The 26,098-nt window shown below is 38.2% G+C and overlaps 1 protein-coding gene and 1 long non-coding RNA gene across 6 annotated transcripts in view; one reads left to right on the top strand and one right to left on the bottom strand.

The window, feature by feature from the left end:
• MYSM1 (Myb like, SWIRM and MPN domains 1) overlaps nucleotides 1–16,904 on the bottom strand; it is a 39,011-nt gene extending 22,107 nt beyond the window's left edge. For 4 of the 5 annotated variants that reach the window (XM_032427847.1, XM_032427857.1, XM_032427868.1 and 1 more), the window contains exons 1-8: nucleotides 16,815–16,904; nucleotides 12,256–12,331; nucleotides 10,658–10,728; nucleotides 8,912–8,989; nucleotides 8,796–8,819; nucleotides 7,620–7,698; nucleotides 4,285–4,383; nucleotides 1,200–1,966 (exon numbers count right to left, since the gene is read on the bottom strand). In XM_032427847.1, the coding sequence (XP_032283738.1) occupies nucleotides 1,200–1,966; nucleotides 4,285–4,383; nucleotides 7,620–7,698; nucleotides 8,796–8,819; nucleotides 8,912–8,989; nucleotides 10,658–10,728; nucleotides 12,256–12,331; nucleotides 16,815–16,897 (1,277 nt within the window). In that variant the 5' untranslated portion in view covers nucleotides 16,898–16,904. The remainder of the gene's footprint in view (nucleotides 1–1,199; nucleotides 1,967–4,284; nucleotides 4,384–7,619; nucleotides 7,699–8,795; nucleotides 8,820–8,911; nucleotides 8,990–10,657; nucleotides 10,729–12,255; nucleotides 12,332–16,814) is intronic. The other variant, XM_032427879.1, reaches the window with a different exon arrangement.
• Nucleotides 16,905–16,995: 91 nt separating this feature from the next.
• LOC116646884 lies at nucleotides 16,996–23,478 on the top strand. Its single transcript, XR_004302234.1, has 3 exons — nucleotides 16,996–17,065; nucleotides 19,466–19,577; nucleotides 22,913–23,478. It is a non-coding gene; the product is annotated as an uncharacterized LOC116646884 (long non-coding RNA).
• Nucleotides 23,479–26,098: the final 2,620 nt, after the last annotated feature.

The following is a 26,098-nucleotide window of genomic DNA, read 5'->3' as shown; positions in this document are numbered from 1 at the left end:
AACAGGCAATGTGAAATAATGGAGAGAGTGATGGACAGAGTCGAGACCTCCACATAGGTCCTTCTGTCAGTAGCTGGTTGTATAATTAAAGGCAGGCCCCTAAACGTCTCCTGACCGCAGAATCTATCAAACACAGAAAATACCACCTGCCTATTCTATAGGACTGTTGTGAGGAATCAAACAACATAGAAAAGCTTTCCGTAACTGTAAAGCACTATGCAACTATCAGTTGTTCCTTATAATTCTTCTTTCGTTTGATACCACCCTTACCCAGAAATTTTACTTTTAGCCATCTCAACCATCAGTCAGTCAAGAACAAGAACAAAAGTCCTTCATTTAGGATAGAGCTATCTTTAAAAGCCAAATTAATATTGTGTGGGCAATGAAGGTTACTGATGTAATAAGCCTGGTTATTTGTTTTGCTTGGGCAATCTTCCTAAGTTACAGCAAAAGTCCTCTGTAATGGGATACACAATTCAGTATCTCCTGAAGCAGTAACAACAATTATGAATGTTTGATAATGTCTTAATTAAAATGTTATGAAAAATTCAAATTATCTGCAGAGCACTTACGCTAATAAGGTGGGAAGTTTTTTGGTTTGTGCCCTATCCAATGCTAAATAATTCAAATTTTGACAATTTACAAGATAAACTTCACATATCAGAAAATTCCTGCATCCTGAAGCTGGATGAAGGGATTATTAACACATTATGTTACAAGATCAAAGCTGAAAGAAAGCATTTATAGCAATTTAGAATGGTTTCTGTAATCTAGCCACATTTAATGACAGAAATACCCTTCTGTCACCAAAATTTTCTTTTTGTACTTACAAGTACATGATAAACTAGGAAAGACATTCTCCCCCCTTTCCAGTACAGTAGTGTTTTCTGTATCTTCCTAACACTGTCCTTCTTTAAGAAACTGCTTCTTAAAGCAAATTATCCTTTTAATCCAGGACCAAATACTCTTAATGAATAGACAGATGGGCTGAGATAGCTAGAGATAACAATATCTACCAAAGCTTTCAAAGAAAATTTCACTGTGAGAAATTTTAAGTCTTGCCTATTAAAATATATTCATATGTTCAAGCTCTCTGCATCACTAGCAATGTAAAACACTAAATTCTGCATAGGCCTAATTAAAATACTCTAGAGCATCATAAGTTTTACAACAGTATCTAAAATATAATTCTTCCTTACCACTGATCCAAAATGTAATTCCTAATTTTCAAATAGCGTTCTGGTGTTTTAGCTTGGCGCCCCTCAAAGAACTCAGGAATTGCTTGTTTTTCTTCTTCTTGAACGGTATTTCTATCTATTTCTACTTCTTGTTCTGGTGGCTTCAGCTCTTCTTCCTCATGGCTCTCCTCCATTTGACAGGAAGAATGAAAAAGCACTTCAGTATCACTCAAGTCTTCCTGAACTTCACAACGCTCTGGAGAAGGCAACGGCCTGGCAGCATCTATTATTCCATTTCCATCATGTTTTTCAGAGTTTTTCATCAGTTTATTACATTTCTGATCATTTAACTCAACTGATTTTTTGTCACTAACGCTCTGTTTTTCAGTCCAAAATTTACTTCCTGAGCTTGAAAGTGCTTCCATCTCTCCCTGCTTTATATTCTGAAAATACTCCTGGGAAGATTCAGATACAGAATCTTCCTGGTTGGAAGCAATAAATTCCCCTTGACTGGTTTCATGACTTTTACTATTAGGAATGTTTAATAAGACATCATTGCTAGGATTCTTTTGGGGAGCTTGAGAAGTCAACTCATCTGCCTCATCTGTGATGTCTACTTCTTCATCATCAGATAACTTTTCAATTTTTATAGCATTCAAGTTGGGATCAGCACGTCCCCTTAAACCTGATGGCGTCCATGCCTTTGTGCCTTCATCTTCATTTTTAATCTGAAGGTCACTGCTGCTCTTCTGATTTGGTGTTTCCTTCTCTGGACCATCTAATTTTACCTTATTAAAAATCAAGATAAAATCCCCATATTAACATTTAAAAATTTAACCACTGGCACACATATAATAAATACTGTATTATTAAACTGAGTACACATCAATGGTATATTACACCTTTATTGTGCTTTTCGTCTAAGGATTTACAACTGCATTTTAAATGTAAAATGTCATCATTTCAAATTTCTATCACTATATTTGACTCATTCATGGTATTAATCAAATAATCATGACCTATGACCTGTACAACTGCTATTTGTTTTTCAGTATTAAGTTTAAAACAGGACTGTCTCAGATCAACCACAGAGAATGAACCAACAACTGTCATACTAAGGTATTCTTTAAGATATTAAAATATTTTTAATGGCTAATTTCTTAGAATGTCAGATACCTCAGCTGATTATTTTTTATAATGCTAAATAGCCCATTATTTAAGGGAATCTATGTCACGTATCTTTATTTAGTAAATTAAATTCATTTTTCATTTAAATACAGATATAATAGAAACAAACTATTTTGCAAAGGTTCATTTAATGTAGCTCCAATATTATACAGCTTATAATTTAAGGCATGACATTATCTTCCATAGGTACTATTATAGGCATAAATATCTAGTCATGGAGAAGAAAATGACTATCAATGAATATAAATGATTTGAAATAAAATCTTCACATACACGGTTTTTGAAAAATTTTGTACGTGACTGGCATACCCAAGGGATGACAGCTCTTAAAAAGAGCTTACTTACGGATCCTGTATCACAACAGAATCCTAGGGTCTAGTATTTGAGGTTAATTGGCTTATTATGTATAGAAGAAAGGGAAGCAGGAGAGAAAAGGAGATTTGGACATATGACCTGGAATAGCCTTTAACAACCTTGCTATTTACTTGAAGTCTCTTGTTTTTACCTTAAACATTCAGATAAGATTTCATATTATATTTCATATGAATGTCTTTTAACATCATGATGTATCCTTTCACCCCAAGTCTTTGAGTAAAACTGACACCCCAAGATGCTCTGCATGTTCCAGTCTGAGAAGCATGGGGACAGGAATAACCAAGTTAAGCTTTATTCTCTTCCAGAATACCTTAACCTTGCCAGGCTGCCTTGAAAATGCGTTTGCTTGGTTAAAGGGGGAGCAGATGATTGACGTATAATGAATCCATTCCATTCTTTACTTCCTATGCTCAAATGACACAAAGTTCTATAAATCTTGTATGCAGGATAAAACCCATTATTTGCATTGAAAGAAAATAGCGTATTTCACTTAAGACCCTGTCAAATTCTATATAATTATGTTCCCAGAACTCAAGCAGAGAACATATTAAAAATTACTAAATATCAAAACTACATGGTTGAACACAGCACAGATTACTAGAAAGATTAAAGAACTAGACCATAACTATGCTGTTCTGAACATTGCAACTTACAGAAGTTTTCATATAATTCCTCATAAAAATTATAAGTTTCATTGTTATTAAACAGATTTTAGCATGATGTTAGCATTTATGGTCCCTAAGCTCTAATCATTCCTAAAAGCTACAATGCAAATCTTTGAACAGAAGTTCTGAGGCTACCATGATGTCCCGGGTGCCTGCAGGAGGAGGCCCAGCAGAGAAGTAGGCTGGAGCCACAGACCATGGAGTCCTGAGAATGTAGTGGAAGCTGCCGCCATGAGAATGGAGCAGGAACAAAACAGAGCAGGAGCCAGTCCAAGCTTTTGGAACATCCAGTGTCAATTTTGCTATGAGCTTTAAACCTCCAAGTAAAATCCAGAAACTTCCCCAGCCTCTCTTGCAGCCAGGACAGAGGTAAGCTCTGTGCCCAACATGGGGCTTGAACTCATGACCGCGAGATCAGGAATAGCACGCTCTGCCGACTGAGCCAGTCAGGCACCCTAACAATGTGCATTTTCAAACACCATTCTAGAGCTCGTGGGCTTGTTTTTCTGGACTGGGTCTTGTACTCACATATTGAAAAGACTGGTTTTTAAGTCAAACTCTTCTCAGAATTTACAAATAGGCATCTTACTAATAAAAGAAATAGTAATAAAAACAAAAAAAGCTACAATGCAAATCTTTAAAAAGAAAAGATATTTTCCAGGAAACAATGACCTCTAATCGCAATACTCAAAACACTTAAGCTATGCTTTGAGATTTTTGAGGATAAACATGTGTTGAGTACTTTATGAATATAAAATATTTTCACTATGAAAACTTTGAACATTGACATTAATGCCCAAATTAAAGCACTATTTTTGCTTCCTAATTTTATTTATTGCAAATATTATTACTAACTAGGATATTTATATCCTGCTTACCTTATTTTTAAAGTATTGCCTGGCATAACTCTTAACTTGTAAAACAGTGCGACTTCCAATTAGCTTTGCAATTTTGGTCCACCTTCGGCCAAATTTAGCCTAGTTATCAAAATGGAAAAGAAATTGATTTTGATTAACATACTCGTTAATAGTCCAAGCAACTGCACATTAAAAAAAAACCTAAAAGAACAACCCATCTTTATTTATTTTCTAAAGTACACAATGAAGCCACATATATAAGCTAAGACTCTTAAAAGCAAAGCCCATACTCTTTTGGATTCTCGACGTCTGAAAACTGACCAAAATGATTTAGAAATTAGTTTTCTTTTTACAGCTATCTAAATGAAGATCCACAACTTTTATGGATTCCTAACCGTATGTATTCATATTGCACATTATGATGTTCCAAATCTAAAAAAACAAGTGCCTGAAAAAGAGGCAGGTTCCATTTTCCATTTATAGAATCAACTGATTACATTCTGACACTAATTTCAAAATATCTTTTTTTACCCAGATTCCATCTGGCACAATATCCATTACCTGTCCCATAGCAGATACTTTTACTCTACACAGGTATCACAGAAAACCGACTTCGAAGAACAAATGAATCACAAATGAAGCAACCTGCAACCAACACCTTCCTATACCCCTGTACTGTTAAAGGCTTATGCCCGCTAATGACAAAGCTGTGGTGGGGAAAAACTGAAACCCTGAGGGAGCTCTGGTGTTTTCTGAAGTATAGAAAGGAATGCAATATAATTTTAAAGCTAAAAGGAATTTTTGGGTATCAAGTCTATTATTTGATACATAAATCTTCACCATATCTCCACAACTCAGGGAAGCTGATCCCAGGGCCAGATTTACACGACAGGTTATGACATTTACAGGTTACAGTGGCAAATCATCTTCAAAACCTGACCTAAATGATAAATTAATTATATACTTATTTCTGAGATTCATGAGAATATCTGACATGAGAACAATTTCTTAAAACTGAAAGCATTTCTAGGAAAATTCTTAGTAAATATAAATTAATTAAGATTGTTATTAACTAACACCTAGCTAAGATCAACTTACTGAACAATTATATTTATTGTGGGATGAAGGCAAATGAGTAACTTCATAGGATGGAGCACTTTTGGACACATCAAAGCTCTGGACAAAGTATAACCAGTTGTGATTGTAGGGGCTTGAGCATTATGAAAATTGGAGAGGGTACACTAACAAGAGGAGCGAAGAAAACACTCACCAATTTCAAAATAGAGCAAAAAGACAATTCTATGCCCAAAAGGGAAGGAAAAATTTTCCTTCATCATTCGGTACCAGATAATTCCTTTCTCTAAAGCCTGAGAGAATTCAGTGTATAAGCAAAATATATCAGTAAGTTAAAAAGGCTGGGAATACACATATGATCTCACTGATATGAGGAATTCTTCATCTCAGGAAACAAACTGAGGGTTGCTGGAGTGCTGGGGGGTGGGAGGGATGGGGTGGCTGGGTGATAGACATTGGGGACGGTATGTGCTATGGTGAGCACTGTGACTTGTGTAAGACTGTTGAATCACAGACCTGTACCTCTGAAACAAATAATACATTATATGTTAAAAAAAAAAAAAAAAAAAGAAGATAGTAGGAAGGGAAAAATGAAGGGGGGGAAATCGGAGGGGGAGACGAACCATGAGAGACTATGGACTCTGAGAAACAAACTGAGGGTTCTAGAGGGGAGGGGAGTGGGGGGATGGGTTAGCCTGGTGATGGGTATTAAAGAGGGTACGTATTGAATGGAGCACTGGGTGTTATACGCAAACAATGAATCATGGAACACTACATCAAAAACTAATGATGTAATGTATGGTGATTAACATAACATAATAAAATTTAAAAATTAAAAAAAAAAAAAGGCTGGAAATACAACCAACAGTTCCTTCTAGTTTTGTGGGAAAACATTCTAGGTTTAAAATATCTGTTTATGTATATAGATAGATACCTACATATGTATATAAATAAATACATATTGGCATATACAGGGACAAATATCTTTGGAAGGACACGCAGAGAACAGATAACAATGGTTACCTGAGGCAAAGAGAACTGAAGGCACAGACTGGAATGACAGGGAGACTTAACACCTATAACTTTAAATACCCTCTGAAGTTTGAGCCATGCAGACATAGCCCCATCATTCCAAGTGTCAACAATAACCTAAAAATTCACAACCCACTTTTGTATGTGTGTATACAAACACATACACACACACACACATACATATATAGATAGCCTTTGGTAAGGGGCAAAACACCAAAGTAGTAAGCAATCTTAAGTAAGTGACTGGTTAATTAAAGTTAGGTTATAAAAATGACAATCATGCAACAGAATGAAATACCAATATAAAAAACATTAACAGTACAGGAGAAAAACCTGAGGAGGAGATAAAACCTTCAAGATAGTTTATTTATTTATATAAAGACATCACAGAATATATAGATGTCATGGCGATATCTATAAAAATACAAATACATTTTATTTCCCATCATCTGTAAGAAATGTTAACAATGACATTTCAATTTGCATTCATAAAACCCACATAAATATTATATAAATATCCTATATGTAATATATAAATTATATGTAATTTCAAAATTAATTAGTGTAATACTGGGTAACATGTACCTTACAGGAAAAGATATAACCTACTCCTAATAATTAGAAAAAAAAATTCTGAATATTTTCTTAAAAGTTTCTTCATATTAATAGGAGAATTTTCAGAATTACAAACGGGCGTACATTTTTTTTTCTATTACGTAACTTATGGATATTTAAATAGATCTCAGTGAAACATTCATGCAAAAGAAATGTTTCTGGTTTTCAACTATATCCACTAAAAAAATATTCAGACTGTGTGCACTATGCCAAATATCTGAATAAAAAAGAACTCAGCTGATTATGCAGACAGTTCCAAATATCAAGGGTTTTTTTCTGTTGTTTTTTGGGGGTTTTTTTCCAAGAGAAAACATCAGATAACTAAATAATTTTGCCTTTTAATCCAGGCAGTTGATGTATACAGACAGAGCTTAATATCTTGGGTTTTATTATTCCCAAAAAAGGGGGGGGGGGATGAAAATTATCTAAAATATTGATCCAAATGTATTTTAATCTTTTAGTAACTTAGATATGAGTTAAAAGGAATTCTCTTGTACTACAAACATCATTACTACAGAAAAACTGAAGATGTGATCATTAAAAGAAATTTCTGGTCTCCACAAATTAACCTTATAATTCTATCAATACTGGCTTCTAGAATTATTTTACTATAAATTAAAAATTGCTCTATTTACCAGCCCTTGTTCAAACAGCTCTTTTTCTTCTATCTTCCACTTTACTGAGTAACTGGCTGTTTTTGTAGGAGAGTGTGCCCTGAGGGGAAAAAAAGGAATTGCAAAAAAAAAGTCTGAAATGGAACATTCCGTATTTATGCAGCTCAAGGTTATAGATAGCCATAGGCTGAATTCAATACTGTGAGTCTAAGAGTTAAAAAAGAAGAAAAGGCTGCAGCCTCTACCTGGGGGACAGATTTACCCTGTCTTGTATACTTCTCTAGCTCAGGATGATAGGAGCCCCAAATGACATAATCCTTGGGTCTGAGTGAAGATAACACTAAAAGACATCAAAGGAAGTCAATGTGATAACAAACAAATAGGCTTCCTTAGACTGGACACAACGCGGCAGATGTTAATACATTTCCAAATCCTGAAAGGCATGTTAAGTGTTTAAGTTGGCTCCAGAAATATTAGCTCTTTGATTCTTCCGTATAATCTATGTAAATATCAAGCCAAAAAAGAAGTAAAGAAACTATGGCATTATGTTTATTACTTTTGAAATGCAGTCCTTATGAAATTATAATAGTGATGAAGCTCATTAATTTAATTCAAGCAAACCATTACTCTTCTCGTTAACTTGTTTGCTGTTATTTATTCAGCAAAATGCAAAAGCCAAAGTCTGCCCACTGCTCAAACCCTTGGCAATGGTAAATCTGTAAGTCTACCCTTTGAAGAATCATAAACATGAAAGTTTATTAACACTAAATAACATCAAATTTTCTTCAATTATAGGGAAAGGATATTTATAAAATAGTTAATACTTGATTTCTCTAGATAATTTTTGAAAGCCACAAATTCAAATTAAATTTGTTTGAAATGAGTGAAAATTAACTGACAAGGTAATAGAAATCAAGCCAATTCCTAATATGTTAGATAGCAGCTTTAAAAAATTTCCCCACAAATCCTTAGGAAGCCATCTTTTCCATAATCCAGTGGAATAGCTTAGATAGGACCACAAAAGAAATTCTGACATATAAATAATGTCATAAAATTATCTTGTGGCATTCCAACAACTGTATAAGAAATTTTGATTTTATATTTTTGTACAACCCAAGGTCAAGAGTTTTTCCACAGGCCAACTATAATTTTTTAATTCTCCTATAATTTTAAAATATAAAACATGTAAGTACATACATGATTTTTGCTGTTTTCTGTAGACTGCACCACATGAAAAAGAAAATAAGGAAACTTGTGAACAAGTTTTTAAAAATATAGTTCAGACTTCTAAGAGTATTAAAAATTGATTTTACCTCTTCATGTATTTTTTATCATCTTCCTTTTGATCAAACCAGAATTTTTCTGGAAGTGATTTTTTAGATAAGTAATACCTGTGTAATTATTAAAGAAACTTTTAAAATAATAATTAAATCCTATCATTTTTATGTGACTTATATTAAGTAGGCACTCACATCCATGAAAATCATACTTGAATCCTAGCTAAATCAATTCTTCTTAAAACCTTTTCCAGATCTGCAAAAATTATGATAAAAATATTTATACCTCACATGGCTATTATATGGGTTAAATATTACAGGTGAAATCACATGAACACAGCACCTGCACAGAATGTGTGCTACATAAATGTTAGCTTTTCCTATATTCCCTCCTAGAAGTGGTTAAAAGAAATAGTCTGTGTTTCATTTAAATCATTTTTCCTAAAACATGGGGAATGTAGGTGATGAATTTGATTGGCTGTCCAGGATTAACTGGGGAGTATGTTTTCCTAGTTCTAAAGGTAATAGAGTTCAGGGTGTTCCCTACATTAATACAAATAACTCAGGTCGAATCTACCACGGAGCTTCCCTCTCCAACTTCTTAAAACTAGCCTACTGCAATACTCTTTAATTAGTCTCACATGTTCTTCCCTTAACAAATATTGACTATATATTGTCTATGTCAGATAATATGCTACGTACGAGGAGCTGAGGACAAAGATGTAAGATCCCCGTCCTCTAAGAGCTCACAAAGCTCTTACTTCATTATTTCTGCTTCTAAATCTGGAAGTGAACCCGTTACTACTTAAGTATTCATTAGTTGAGACTTGCACTGTTCAATGTATTCGCCAATACCACATGTAAACAAAGAATGTAAAATACCTCAATAATGTCTATCGATTAAATGTTGAAATATTATTTTAAATATACTGGCTTAAATAAAATATCTTATTAAAATTAATTCCACCTGTTTTAAATGTGGCTACCAGAAAATTTTAAATGATATATGAGTCTTGCACTATTTTTCTATTGAAAAGCAGGCTATAGCTGTATGTTTGGGGAAAGAGAGTAAGAAAGCCTTTAAAAAGAGTTAACCTGTGACAAAGGTACACAGACACTCTGAAATCAACATAGCAATAACTGGGAATAAAGGGAACAGAGAAATTCTGGCCTAAAAAGGAGGTAGAGAGCCATAAAATACAGATGAGAGAGCTAAAATAAACCACTATTTATTAGACTATTATTAATAATCTTTTAAAAAATCATAAAATCAGAAATCATTTTGTTCAATCCTTTCATTTTATATACAAGAAAATGGAATCCCAAAGAGGTTAAGTTGCCATCATCAAACAGATGAAAGAAACAAGGACAAGAAGCTAGTGACTAAACTGTGGATAAATTGTGTCCCTGGGTAAATTAACCATCTCTGGGATTTAGCTTCTATAACTGTAGATGGAGGCTCAGACTAAATGATCTTGGATATGGACTAAAGGTTCTCACTGATTTAAAACATTCTATAATTTCTACTCAACATTCAGACAGTATAGAGGTGGCTGAAAAAAGAAACTCAAACATATTGAGTTAGATCTTAGACTGTGCAGTAAAACAGAAACAGAGGAATAAAATGCTGCTTTTTTCATAGGTAGCTAACACATTATGTAATTGCAGTCTGGGGCCAAATAAGGCCCATCTAGTAATAACAATGATCTCTTTTGTAAGTCTTGCACTTAATAGATTTTTCACCCTGAAATCTTTACTTTCCTCATAATCATTAAAGGATACTCTTCTTCCAACAACATCTTCTCAATGACAGCTCTGTTCTCTTCACTGATGGTGCTATCCAGAGTCCAAGGCTATTAAAAAAGAATGTATATTTTTTTTATTTACTGCTTTTTGAAATTATCTTCTATGTTTTATCAAATGAAATACATGATACAATGATTATGAATAATAAAGCTACCATTTACTATGCCCAGACATATCTGATTGCCAGGACAACACTGTGGGACAGGGGTTATTGCTTCACCGATGCAGCCATAGCACCGCAAGTGTTTCAAGGGGAGGAAGAGAGACTTGACACACAAGACTGCTGGATTCCAAGGCTCAGGCTCCTACCCACGATAAAGTCATAATGGCTAGCATGTATGAGACCTATCAGATAGCAAGCATGTTGCTAGATATTTCACCTATTTCCAAAACTCACCACACTTCTTTTTCCCTTTAAGCCACAATCTCTCCTTAAATGATCATACTCATTTTCAACTCTCAAAACTTAAAAATTTTCAGCTCAGGTGTCTTCTCTAAGCTCTATCTAGACTGTTTTTTCCAATTGCCCACTCCCCCATGTCCACTTGGATATCCAGTAGGCTTCTCAAAGTTAACATATTCAAAACTCACTAACACATACCTTCACCTGTTTCTCCCTGTGCTTCCACCTTTGTAAATAGCATTATGAGTCACCTAGTTATTCCACCTAGAAACCTAGGAATCATCTGGATTCCTCCCTTTTTTCTCAATCCTATAACCAATCTACCAAGCAATTCTACATCCAAAATATAATTAAAATCTATCCATCTCTGCCACAACCTCTGGCCAATCTACCACCAACTCTTGCTTAGATTACCACAAATGTTTCCTAACTGGACTCTGATTCTGGTCTTGCTTCATACAAGCATGACAGAGCTCTGGTCTGCCTCTCCAACCCTGTCACAGCTGCCACTCCCCACTTTCCCACTATATTCTAGACACTGGCTTTCAAACAGAGACTTTGTGCTGCTATTCCTTCTGCCTAGAATGTTTTTCCTCAGCTTTTCACATATCTACTCCTCTCTATTACTTTTCAACTGAACTGTCACCTTCTATTTCCCTCAATGACAACTTTATCTAAAATAGGTTCCCCACCCTGTTACTCTGAGCCAGCATCTTGGGTTCTTCATGGTCTATACTTAATTTGTCTACCTGACTCCCTTTTAGCATATAAGCAACTTGAGAGCAAGACTATGTCTGTCTCGATTGTAGCTGTATCCCCCAAACCCGGGTCCAGCATCTGACGCACAGTAAGAATTCAATAAATAACCACTAAATGAAAGAAATGAACCCTGCAATGATCCCCGTCTTTTAGATGAAGAAACAAAGGTTCACAAATCTGGTAAGTCGTAGAGCAAGGATTTGTACCTAATCTAGCTGGCTCCAAAGCTGTTTCCCAACAGACCATTTCAAAGTCAAAAGAAATAAGAATAAGTTTCTTTTATTTTTAAAGTAAGAAAAATGTTTCCAGTATATTACCTCTGTAACTGCTGAGAACTAGCACCAAGTAAAAAAGAGGTACTCCAGGCAATGAGTAATAGCTTATGCACCTGATATTTTCATAAAATACTTACAATAAGACCATTCTCAGTTCTCCACGATGAATCAAGATAGTGATCTTGTAAAACAGATGCTGTATTTTCATCACTTCTGTAATAATTAAGAAAATGGGTAAAAAGTGGTATTATACCAATTAATAAATAGCATTCACACAACACAGGAACTGGCAGGGTATGGATGTTAAGCAAATGTTTCATTTCCTTCTTCCCTTAACAGACTTAACATTGCAGAAATGCCTACTCTATTTCTTTAACCTATGGAATATAGAGTAGCTTTAAGCCATCCTTTTTAGCTCACCCTATCTCAACTGCAACCAGCCAGTCTGTTCACTTCTTTTGTTCCCCAAGAATAAATAACTTCATGAGGAAAAAAGTACCCCAAAGCAGCAACCACACATGCTCTACGGCCATGAACCAACACTTCAGAGCTTTTTTGATGAGCATCCATATGTATATAGGAATTCCACTTTATAATCAATTCTTTTAGTTATATCTAAAGCATAAAAGCCATCAATAACAGCAATGCCCTCAAAATGAAAAAAAAAAAAAAAAGATCAAAGAGTCAAATTGGAAAATACTCGACAGTAAAGTAAAAAGAAAATCTGATGTTTTAATAACAATTTGTCTAATAAAAAAATTAACTTGGGTTATTTGGGGCCTTTTCTATGTCCATGGGGGATTAAACTTTGTTAATTCTCATTCTTTTCACTGAACTAATAAAAACTCTCTAAAGTCACGCTGCTCACTACTCACATAAAAAAGCTGAATAGTTAAGTTTTGGAAGGCTGAATTAATGATATAGTTAAATTCAATACTTGCTTTTTTATATCTTGAAGTTATAAAGTTTCCTAGAAAATTACTGACTTTTCCCAGACCTAGTCTAGTGGTAAGAATTTTGTACCTCTTAGACTGCAAAAAGGTTTATACTTTTGAATCTTCAATTAGTTCTACAGTGGTTATAATAAATTGTGGACTATCTACAATAAACTAAAAGCAGTAATTTCTCTCAGCTGCTGATGGCAAAAAGATTTTAATTCAGGTGTTAACTCTGATTTGGTAGAGGCTGCCAGGAATGCTAAATAAAGGATTCTGAGACTTGCATCGGCAGAAGGAAACCTTTGCTTATGGAGAGGTCTGCCAACGGTGCAGAAGGGGGACTAGTACCACTTCAGGTATGTTTTGTTTTGTTTTGTTTTAAGATTTTATTTATTTACTTGAGTGGGGGCGGGAACACAGATGGAGAGGGAGAGGCTGACTCCCTGCTGAGCAGAGAGCCCGACATGGGTCTTGATTCCAGGACCCCAAGATCATGACCTAAGCAGAAGGCAGACACTTAACTGACTGAGCCACCTGGGCGCCTCTCACTTCGGGTTTAATGTCTTTTATAGTGTTCCTCAATAAGGATTAGCAACTTCCACACCTCTGGTGTATGCATCTGGACACCTACCTGAATCTCCACAGGCGGCATAAATTAACATGTTTAAACCTTAGCTGAGAAATTCCTCTCAAATCTGCTACTCTTCCATTGTTCCCCATCTCAGACAAAGGATATGCATCCCCCTACCTGCCCAAGCCAGAAATCTGGGCCTGTCCTTATTTTCTTCACAATGTATATTCAATTGGTTGCCAATTCTGTGGCTTCCTCACTTTTCAAATCCAGTCCTTCCACTATATCCATGCTGACCTCTGAAGTCCTGTAGTTTCAGAGCCACTTTTCCAAGATAAAGCTAACATGCCATCCACTTTCCCTTCTTTATCTTTTTCCACTTACCCCCATCTGGCCCATTGTAAGTTTTACTGTGTCTTACCCAATAAGAATGTTAGTTCTATGAGAGCAAGGAGTTAGTTTGATAACTGCTATATACCCAGGCCTTGGCACAGAAAAGGTGCTCATCAACATTTGTTTAATGATTAAATGAACAAGGTAGGTGGGGCATGGATCATCCAGGTCTGCAGGAGGAATGAGGATTTTCTCATAAAGCAAATCGGGGATTGAAGGGAATAACATGATGAGATCTGGATGTAAGAAAGGCTGGTCTAACTTCAGTAAAGAATTTAGAAGGGGGCCAAAGAGATAAGGAGCAGTTAAGAGGAAGTGATTATATAAATACTAGAGAGGTGACAATAACTTAGACCCAGGGAACAAGCAGTGTGAACAGGAAGAAGTGAATACATTTGAGAGGATACTTAGAATCAATAGACCTTTAGCAACTTATAGAAGGGGTAGAAGGAGAGAGGTAAGGAAAAGGGATAAAGTCTCTATCTGTGCCTTGAGTTCCTGGGCGGATGGTGCCATCTACTGAACTAGGGAACTTGAAGGCAGATGGCAGGTGTGGTGGGAAGTTTATAAGCTGAGATTGAGGTGCTTGTGGAACATCCAAGAACAGATAGATTCAGAGAATTAGATAAATGGATCTAAAGCTCAGGAGAGAGATTTGGGTTGGTGAGAGATATGGAAAACATCAGTATGTATTAGGTGGAATTTTAGGAAACTGCCGTTTTTCTTATGGTCAAAAATGGTTGAACATTGGCAAAATTGTATATGATCCAGCCTAACAGACAGAAATTTAAATCTTGAGAGATGGTATAACCAGGGACTGTGTGGTTAGTTAGAAGTCTTATGACAAACCCCTTGGAACACGGATTTAAAGGACAAGCAGGCGAAAAGGAAGATGAGGAGGAAAGGCAGAAGTGAAAGGGAAACCAAAGTTTCAATGCCACCTTCTAACTTTGGTACCTAGAACTTAGCAAGTACTTAAAAGTGTGCTTTCAGTTAATCCTCAACGTTTCCACAGATGTTATCATTAGCTCTACCTACACACACTTCAGGGGGCACCATTCACCAGAATATAATGTTAATGATGCTCCTTGGAGCTGGGTAAGGCAAAGGCTCTGACCATCAGGAACCAATAACCTTTGTAATCCAGCTTGCATGAGTCTTAGATGATCATAGGTACCACCTGTAGACCTAAGGCTTGAGTACAATAGTAAGAGAAAGGAAAGAAAAAGAGAAGGCAAAAAAAAATTAAACACGATCAGAAAAATAAAGAAGAACCTATGGAAAAGGGGCAGAGCCAATGCTCACAGATGATCTTCTGTGTTTCCAAAGCCAACTCACTTCTCTCTGGACTCCAGGTAAGCATCCCTGCCTACTTAACACATAGACTTACTGTGAAAAGTAAATTAAATCATGCATGTAAGAGCACTTAGTCAAGATTAACTTGGTAGCTTGATCTACACAAATGTGAACAACGATTGTTAATAAAAGTTCCCTATTCATCTGTATAGCTTTGGACTGCTTTGTCTAAAGGTCTGGGAGAGAATGACTAAATGAATTTAATTACTCCTCACATTTTTATAGTGCTTTAGAGTTCAGTAGAACTTTAAACCCACTATCTTAATCCCTCAGGGCAGGGTGGGTACTGTTCTCCATAATTTACAGAGTCCCTAACATTAGGTTGGACTGTATGAAATTGCCATTTTGTAAGTTAAAAATGGTCTAAGATTGGCAATTCCACATGGTTCATTCAACCTAACAGACTTCTAAAGAGGTTGTTCATATTTATAAGCACCATAACTGGCTAAGTTTATAACTGAGGTCTTTTGATTCCTGACCAGTCTAGGCCTCTTCTAATTCTAAAAGGTGACTGGGGAAGCACATTTTAAAAATAGTAGGTATCAATTTCTTATTTGGAAAGCAAGCAGTCAAAGGGCTAGATCTCTCAAACTGGAGGATGCTGCTTGAAACCACACTGGCCTGTTCTGCAGGACTCTGTATTAAATAAACTGTGACCCCTCACTAGGTCTTCACAATAATCTCCACGAGGGTAAGGAGATGGTGAAAAACAGAACATTTACCTAGCTCCTACTGTATGCTATAGCACATCCCATAATTACTTCATTTGATGTTCACAATAACCATGACTGTCAGTTTTCTATGAGCAGTCTGAAGCTCAGGCAAATTACCTGTCTGATCCAAGGTCACACTGCTAGTAACGGACAAGGCCGGCCCATGCTGGAGAACCCAGAGCTGTCCAACTCTAAAGTCCTGTCCCTTTCCTTTAAGTCAAGCTGACTCTCAGGAAGTTTTTCACAACTAACCCCATGTGGAATAAGAAACCTGTCAGTAGGGATGAAACGACACGCCCAAGGTCACACGGCTTACAAGCGATGGAACAAGGATCCCTGAGCTCAGGTCCGTTCAGAGGCCGCTCTTGTTCTAGTTACTGTCCGGAGGGGGCAAAGGGGAGGGGGATTCTGGGGTTGAGATTATCATAGAAGGAATCTAATTGTTGGATAGAGTGCAACGTGCTCGGCGAAGTCGGCGCCCTCAGAACATCCTGGTAAAAGGTGAAACAGCCATCCGACACCAGCCGCGGGTACCTACGCCCCCTGGGCTCAGGAGTAGCTTACAAGCAGGATGGGCGCGGCACCTCCCCGGCCACCAGGAGACCCTGGCCCAGCGAATGTGCTTCCTCTCCCCTGTTCCTTGCTGAACCCGCAGCCTTTCCAAGGTACTTTCCTCGCACGCGCGCTCCTCCCCATCCCTGCGAGACTCGGTCTCTACGCCTCACCCTGGCTGTGCCGCGGCTGGCACCACGTCCCCTTCGATATCCACATCCGCTTCTTCAGCCGCCATGATGGGACCTAATCCCATCCGTCCTCCCGAGAGATCCCGCGAGAGGTGGAAGACTTGGGGGCGGGGTCGCATGAGTCACGGGGCGGAGTTGAAGCCTAGTACAGCCCCTTCCGCGAGGGGGAGGCGGGGCTTTCCGAGAAAAGATCACCGCGGTCTTCTGAGGCTTGGTGCTTCGGTCTTTTGTTGGTATGTAAAGACCTTGGGAAGTTTCCCGGGCTTGGGCTTTGAGGAGATCGTGCTCTTGGACAGATTCTTGGCTCTTCACTTCTCTCATTGATAAAATGGGGATAATGGTAAATATCTACCTGGAGTGCTGAAAAGATCAAAGCCAGACCTGCTTTGGACTGAAAGGTGGCTGGTTTTCTTTTTTCTTTCTTTCTTTCTCTTTCTTTCTTTCTTTCTTTCTTTGCTTTCTTTTCTTTCCTTTCTTTTATTTCTTTTCTTTCTTTCTTTCTTTCTCTCTTCCTTCCTTCCTTTCTTCCTTTCTTTTTTCCTTCCTTCCTTCCTTCATGTTTTAAGGAAAAGGATCATTCAGGGATTATGTGAAGTACTAAACAACTTCTATTTTAAAATTCAAAAAACATTTAAGTATGTGACTTACTTTAGGAGATCTTTGCAATTAATTAAAAATTCACTCTCATGACCTTTGATCTTTACAATAACCCAGTGAGGACTGTTATCATCAGTCACACTTTACAGATGAGGAAACTGAGGCTCAGAAAACTGAAATGACTATCAAAGGATATATAGCTAGTCAAAGAACTGGGACCAGAATCCGGGTCTTTTGACCCCATACTGAGTGCTCACCCTCTACAAATCATGTTGGCAGGATAAACACCATTTCTCTTAAAGAATTTATGACTTCTCAAGAAATTAGATATTGGCCTTGAGTAGCATATACTAGCATTTATTGCTCACATTATTGCAACTGTTCATTCACTTGTCTGCCTCCACCATGAGACTGTGAATTCTTTAAGGACAAAGGCTCTGTCTGCTAGTCCTTATACTGGTCCTTATACCAGCAACATTCAGCATGGTGTCTGACACGTCATAGGTGCTCAATAAATATTGAACTGATGAATGAATGAAACAATTTAAGTGTGCTCATACAGGCTTCTGTCTTAGGCAGCCTTTCCAGTGTTATACCTCCTCACATCACTTTTTGCTAAATTATACAAAGAACAGAGGACAAAATGACGAAATTTAACTGAGATATCTATACAATTTCATAGTATGTTCAGACGAGATCAAGTGCGTTCAGGGTGGTATGGCCATAGACTCATAGTGTGTTCAAAGGAGTTTTCAAGTGATCATATGTTTAGATTTTTCCCACCAAAATGAACTTTCATAATTATTCCTAGTCCCTTTAAATTTAGTTATTTATAATACCTAACAAAAATTTTAATTCATGATGGTGCTCTGCTTTCCATAAACTGAAACTGAATGAATGTCAGAATAATTTTAGAGCAGAAAGGGAGGAAGATGAATTACAAACAGAGAGGATGGGTCAGGGCTAATATGAGCACCTGTCATATCCTGGATATTATATAAGGTAGAATCCCTTTTGGACCTCCCAAGAATCATGCAAGGTAAGTATTATCAACCCACCCCATCCCACATTTTAGAGGTAAGGAAACCAAAATTCAGAAAGTTACAGTTAGATAGCTGAGTACTAGAGGTGCGATTCCAACCCAAGTCTTTATTCCTCTATACTTACTCTATTATATTTTAATTCACAACAAAAGGAATAGGGTCTTTCGCAATACTACATGAATTGGTATTTTCTCATTTGGTGTAAGAGTAAATCATAATCAGATAATTTTCTGATTTCTTTGAGGTGCTTAAATCTAGAAATGAGTAGAAAGTGTATTTCAAAGGTTGGAAACTTATCTTGGGTTTACAGATTCCTTCTCAGTCCCACATTAATACACTTTATTTCCTTCATTGATCCTAAAACAGAATTTGCAAGAGGTGCCATACCTGTAAATCCTCACGAATGTTGTTAGAGGAACATTCAGTCAAGAAAGTGTCTGACTCACATTTTAACTGCACTGTGTATGAATCCACTGGAGAGGCAGTTTATTCATTTCATTTCTCCCTATTTCTGGTGAAAAAAGATCACTGCATTTTTATTGAAAAAGCAAAGTATAATTGCAATATTAATCCATAAAAAGCTGGCATGTTAGCGTTCATGCTAATTAGCTCAGATTTGTAAAGTGCTTTAAAAGCAGGAACTGTCACACAACTGCTCACTAATGTTATTGTTACATTATGATCCAAACTGTCAGCTAAATGATTGCCAGGGATTCAAGTGTTCCCATTTTAAAAATAAAATGGCCAGTGAGTGGGGAGGAAAACCACTTTATCTATGCAGAGGTGAGATAATAGATGAATGCAGACATAGACTTAGGGGCTACACTTGGCACGCATTGGCTGTGGCTTCAATTGTTCCAGGAAAACAAGCTGCATTTTATTTTATTTTCCCTCCCCAGTTCCCTGAAATCACATAAGGTAGCTACTGAAAAAGCTGTTCTCAATATGTTGTAAGGAACGTCTGCCAATGCACTTCTTACATTTTAATTACAGTAATGCTACATCCATCTGACATTATGCGGAAGGGAAAGAAAAGATGCCAACATTAATGAGCTCCTACTGTGTGCCAGGCATTTTACAGACTATTTCTTTACAGCCCTTTGAGGTAAGGGATTGTTATTTTCACTTACAGATGTGGTAACTGAGGTTCAGAACAGTTAAGCGATTTACCCAAGGAACTGTAACTTATTGTTGTTTTCCTTACATCATGCTGTCTTAGCTTAGGTTCTAATAGCATCATTCAGAATTGCTTCTCAGCAACCCCCAGTGGAAGGATTAGGCCTCTTTCTCAAGAGCTCCAGGAGGATGGGTGTTGGTGGCCGGACTTGGGTCACATGCCATCCAAGAAGCCAGGTGGACTCAGTTCCACCAGCACCACGTGGAAGATGGAGGTGTGATGGCTCCCCAGAGCAAAATAAGGGTACTGTTTCCAGAGGGAGGAAGAATGGATGCTGGGTGAGGAAAACAACAGATGCCCCGCTGTACTGTTCTATGTTGCCATTTCTCTCTGTTCCCCCAAGCCTTTAGTATAATCCATTAACAGCTATGGGCTCCTGTTAGCACTGCACCAGGCACATTACTCAACCCCTCTAGATGGCCGCTTCTTCACTTGGAAAATGACCTATGAAATAATCTCCTCCAGAGGTAAAATTCTTTGATCATGTTCTTGTTCATGTCGCAGACATTTCTGAACACTGTCACGGGCAAAACGGGGATGGAATTGTCGACGTTTGCATGGGTTTGTATATGGTTGGCTGCTTAGTGAAGTATGGGCCATAAATAAAATATTCCTTCTGCCTGGAATGTGCAACACTTCCCACGTTCCAGGCCCCTCCACGTTCAGGGGCGCTCTGCCTTCCGTGCTCCTTCCCCCTCCTCTTGTTCCCTCTGAAAGGGCTGGTTCTGACTCAGCTGTGGTCAACTGTTGCCATTTTGGATCTCAGGCTCAGAGTGGCCAGGTCTTTTGATTTTTCTTTTAAGACAAGCCAGAAATCAGGATTAATTTGTAAAAAAACCATTCAAAGTTTTAAAAAACACTGTTGAGGGCGCCTGGGTGGCTCAGATGGTTAAGCGTCTGCCTTCGGCTCAAGTCATGATCCCAGGGTCCTGGGATCGAGTCCTGCATCAGGCTCCCTGCTCCGCGGGAAGCCTGCTTCTCCCTCTGCCTCTCTCTCTCTCTCTCTCTCTCTGTCTCTCATGAATAAATAAATAAAATCTTTAAAAAAAAAAAACCAAACAAACACTGTTGAACCGAACACACAATTATGTGGGCTACATCTGACCTGCAGTTCGGGACTATTGCCCTAAATCCTTCTCTCCTACTACATGTAACACTTCCATGTTCTTAGTTTTTCACAGTTCTGCCTACGGCACTACTGAAGTCTTCTTCAGGGCAGGGAACGTGTTTCTGTTCCTCTGTGTATCCACAGCATCTAGCTACAATGCCTGGTACATTATAATCACTTAATAATTGTTCGTTGAAGGAATGAGTGAATCAACTAGAAAAAAGTAAAGCCAGAGTTTTTTTTTTTTAATTGAGTATAGAAAACTTACTTTATAAACACATAATCAATGGATATTTTAAATGATAACTATATAAATATAAATATAAATATACACACATGTATATAACAGTTGCATTATGATCCTGACAAAAAATACACAACCCAATAGAGGAAGGAACAATTACAAACCTAAATAGAGTCCCAAAGTCCCTTCTCATTAGTGAAGGAGAGATGTGTGATGTTTTATTGCCTGCCTCTTTATTGTTTTGGAGGGGATTCAGGGGAGGCAGAAGGCAAGTCTCCAACTTGAGGGAAAAATTCAGTCTGTATTGATTCTGAAGGGCTGTGTAAGACGAAATGTAAACCTGCGCTGACTCTCAGTTCTAGAGTTCACACATGATCGAGTATGTATGCACAAAATCCTGCCCAGTGTCCTTCCCTTTGTTGTCTAGGTAGCTCCCTTTCTATATGAAAAGTCAGCTTCAGCATTGTGCCCTTGCTTATCTTCCTGCCCATTCACACAAACCCCCTTCTCTGAGACCCTAGAGCCACAGTGCATGCTTATGTCAGAGAGCCCAACACTGGCCGGTAATTGCCTCCACACTAGCCTGGGACCTCCTTGAGGACAGGGATCATGTCCATGTTATCCACATCTAGCACATAGTAGATGCCTTACCAATGTTTGGATGAGCAATATGTCCTCTATATTAGGAAGCATATTGTTATCTCAAAGCTTCAAGACATTTCGTTCAATTCAGTGTTTACTGAGTACCTACTATAGAGCAGGATATGGATCCCGAGAGTTCAGAGTGGTGGAGGGGTGCAGGTTTTAAAAAGGGGGCTCAGCATAGGACTTGTTGGGAAGGTGGCATTTGAGCAGAGTCTTGCCAAGCTGAGGGAGTTGCCAAGCTGATGTCAGGAGAAAGTGTTCAGGTGGAAGAAACAGCCAGTGTAAAGGCTCTGGGTGGGAGTGTGTCTGGTGGTGGCCAGCACGGTGGAGGAAGGTGAGCAGAGGGAGAGCAGGAGGGGAGGAGGCCAGACAGGTAACAGGACCACAGTTTGTAGAGCTTGAGGTGTCATTGTAAGGACTTTAGTTTTCATTCTGAGTGAATCAGGGAGTCATTGTCGGGAATCTGTTGAGATTAAAGGTAGATATTAGCAATACGAGTTCACTGAAACTTATTTAGGATTATATACCGAGTGGTTGATAACATGACCCATATGATGTTTCTTTTTGTCAGGTTTCCTGAGGAAAAAAATCCCACAAAAGAGAACTGATACTTTTGTTAAAATAATTCCTTTTCCCCAGTATCGTGGATAAGTACATCTTTGTCTACGCTGGTTTTTGTGTTGAATTCACCTGACATATTTCTCCTTTTTTCACACTGCATCCTAACTTCTCATTTGAACAGTCATATCGACTACTTGAGAAATAGACTGGCTGCCATAACGTTTCCCATTCATTTAAAACATGTGTTTTTGCCACATTGAGGGGTCCTAAGTCCATATGCTGCTTGCTGTTGACTCTGCTGGGTTCAGTGACCTCTGACGTGAACAAGATCTTGTCACCACTGATAAGGAATTCATACTCAAGGGGCGCCTGGGTGATTCAGTCATTAAGTGTCTGCCTTCAGCTCGGGTCATGATCCCAGGGTCCTGGGATCGAGCCCCGCATCGGGCTCCCTGCTCAGTGGAGAGCCTGCTTCTCCCTCTCCCACTTCCCCTGCTTGTGTTCCTTCTCTGGCTTTGTCTTTCTCTGTCAAATAAATAAAATCTTAAAAAAAAAAAAAGAAATTCATACTCAATATATAAATGGATCATTAGAAGCAACAGAACAAAGGCCGTGAAGCAGAGGTCTGTGCCTGGCACCATGGAGGACTGATGGGGCAAGGCTAATTCTGTGCCCCTCTTATGCTCTGCCTTTCATCCTCTCTAGGTCACCTTTTGCTCCAGCGATTGCCATGGCAACCAGCTTCACGCAGGTGTAACCTGACAGCACCACCATCTCCTACTTTCTGCAGCAGAAAGTGCACTCTTGCACAATCCGGGAAAGCAAGGGTGTTAACACCCCACAAGACAATGGATGACCAATGGGGAGCAAATTCCTGTAGCATGGAGCCCCTTTGTTCACAGAATGGAATAAAGCAATAACTTACTCTTGAATTGACTTTCCCTCCTTTACTGGCATGCTCTTTCCAGTCCTCCTTCATAATCCTTGGGACTACTTCCCAAATAAATTAGTGTCTGAAGCCCTGGTCTCAGACCCTTCTTCCCTGGGGAAGCCTAAGATAAGACAGTGAGGTTAGACTTGGGTTTTGAAAGTTGAACGAGACCTTTCCAAGTGTAGAGAGAGGGAAAGTGCATTCCAGGCCAAAAAAAACAAAAAAACAAAATGCAGGAGCAAAGACAATGAGGCATGGACAGCATAAGGCAGGGCTGGGGATTTGCAGCGACCTTCTGTGGCTGAAGCATAGGATATATGGATGATATGAGGAGGAGAAAACTAGTGGGAAGGTTTGTTCATTGAGAAATACCTGTCAGATACACTAAGCTGAAAATATTGAAAAAATCTTCCCCCAAAGTTTTGTTTGTTGTTTGTTTCTCATCATAAACATTCACATTGTTTTAGGGGCACCTGGCTGGCTCAGCCAGTAAAGCATGCAACTCTTGATCTCAGGATCATGAGTTCAAGCCCCACATTGGGCACGAAGCCTACTTAAAAATAAAATAAAATGCTATTAAAAAAATAAGCATTCACATCGTTCTTCATTTCTGGGAAATCAATGTCCCATGGACTGAGTAGTAACTGTGAGCCATGCACTCAAGACGAAATTGAATATTTGGGTGAAAGACCAAATTCTGGAAAACAAAACTGCTCTTAGTGTGCATATTATCAGCAGGTATGTAAAACAAAATTTATAGTGACCAGAAGAGAGGAGATCCTGAAAAATTTCAAGGAAGCAAAGTAAATAGAAATGAACTATATAATATCCATTACTATTAATTAAAGTTATATAAATAGCAGTGCATTTTCAATGTTTTATTATTATGAACAAAATAATTTGTAAGTGCTTTTGTGTAATCATTCCTACCTTATTTACCATTACCCATTAAGGACTTAAGTTCTGAAGGGATGGTATGTTTAGGTTTGAAAGGAAATTTTGGACCTCTTTGTTTTAGCACTATGTTCTGTCTTACACAATAATTACCATAGTTCATTGAATCTAAACTTCATTTACATGGATAGTAAGTTATTCCATTATTTTATGTGCCATTAAAAAAGAAAAAGTGCTGCCAATTACATTTTGACATGTTGTTGATTGTAAGATGCATCCTGTTTTCAGAGCTTTGAGAAAATATATCACTTGAAATTGATGCCTGCAATTTCATCTCCCCCCCCCCCGCCCCCGCAACATTGTGAGCTCTGGGGTGGGGGGAGTGGGAAACAGTTCAACTTTGACTCTTTCTAATACTTGATAGAGTTCCTGGTAACGTGTATGGTTGATAATGTGTTCAGCAAATGTTTGTTGAATTAAACTGAACAGATTTCTATGTATCTTCAACCGCTTTGACATAGGATATTTCATGGGATAAGAATTTCATCATCCATCTTTGCATCTGCAAAGTATCATGAAATAGACCCACTATAGTTAAGTATCAACAAAAATATCATATTACCGTCGTTTTGTTCATACTGACTGGAGAACTTACCGTGTGTGATTTTCCACATTGTGTTTCATCTATGTGTGTTTCCATGCCGTGGATTATTTTCTATCACATTCATAAGAAAACCAAGGACCTTTTTAAAAAAACTGTTTAGTTAAACGTGGTGGTAAAATAATTTTGACAGCACAGATACTGCATTAATTATTTACATGTAAGCGTGTGTTTGAAAGGCCACATGCTGTCCCTAACTCTTCTAACCCTTTGAAAAGATTTACTTTGTTAGAAAAAAATTGGACATCAAGGCATTATTCATATACATTTGCTGTGGTTTTCATTTAAGACAGGAAGAGGTTTTTCAAGGTTTTCCACGCTTTTATTTGATTTAATTTCATGCTCACTAGAGCCCATTTCCATCACAGTCACCGACACCTTGAACTTGCTGTGATTTTCCTCTGTTAAGCAGCCCAGATGATACTCAGTAAGATTCTTGGACTCTAAGCCCCATGTCTTGGAAACAGACCTCACTGAATTAGTGAAGATTCCAGGGCATTCTTCTTACTGAGCTGGTTAAGCCTTTGAAAATATACTACGGCCACTAGGATTTGCAGGCTTAGTGGACCTGCCATAAAAGGTTTCAGAGACCTTGGATGGCTCCAGTGCCCAGGGTGCAGTGGTTACACCTCATTGGCCCCAGAGCAGGGGCTGTCTTCCCCACGGTCCCCTGTGGTCTACATCTTCCCATTCTGGCTGTGGGGCCTCAGGAAGGCAGCCCAGAGTCACTGAGGTGCTTCCCAGGAGAGTACAGAGAGATGCACGCCCACCCTGTGCTCCCCTCCACAGGGATTTTGTCTTTATTTCTCCTTTGTCTGCTCACTGAAGAGTTTAGGTGGATTCTCTGAATGGCAGAGGTGATGTTTGCTGGAGTAGACAGTGAACGGTGGAGTAGTGAACAGGAGGAAATTGCAGCTTTGCATTTACTAGCGTGGTGCATCTGAAAGGTACTTGTCACCGGGTCCCCGTTTCGCCATCTGTAATGGTGGGTAAGGATCCCTACCTCAGAGGGATCTTTTTAAAAAGATTTTATTTATTTATTTGAGACAGAGAGAGAGAGAGACAGAGCACAAGCATGGGGAGCAGCAGAGGGACAGGGTGAAGCAGACACCCCACTGAGCAGGGAGTGGGATGCAGGACTCGATCCCAGGACCGAGGGATCATGACCTGAGCCAAAGGCAGACACTCAACTGACTGAGCCACCCAGGTGCCCTGCAAATGTATTTATTAATCAGATATCTACTAAACACATTTGGATGTTAGACCTTGGACTGAAGACACAGAGGATGTGGATACAAAAATGATTAAAATACAGTCCCTACCCACTGGGTGATGACAATAAAGTGGAGAATAATACTCTACTCACAGTGTTGTTTCAAGAATTAAAAAAAGTAATGTAGTTAAA

Source organism: Phoca vitulina, unplaced genomic scaffold (assembly GCF_004348235.1).
Source record: "Phoca vitulina isolate PV1807 unplaced genomic scaffold, GSC_HSeal_1.0 scaffold2, whole genome shotgun sequence".
Taxonomy (NCBI): Eukaryota; Metazoa; Chordata; class Mammalia; order Carnivora; family Phocidae; genus Phoca; species Phoca vitulina.
The sequence above is the reverse complement of the archived record's forward strand: the minus strand, read 5'-3'. Positions and strand labels throughout refer to the sequence as shown.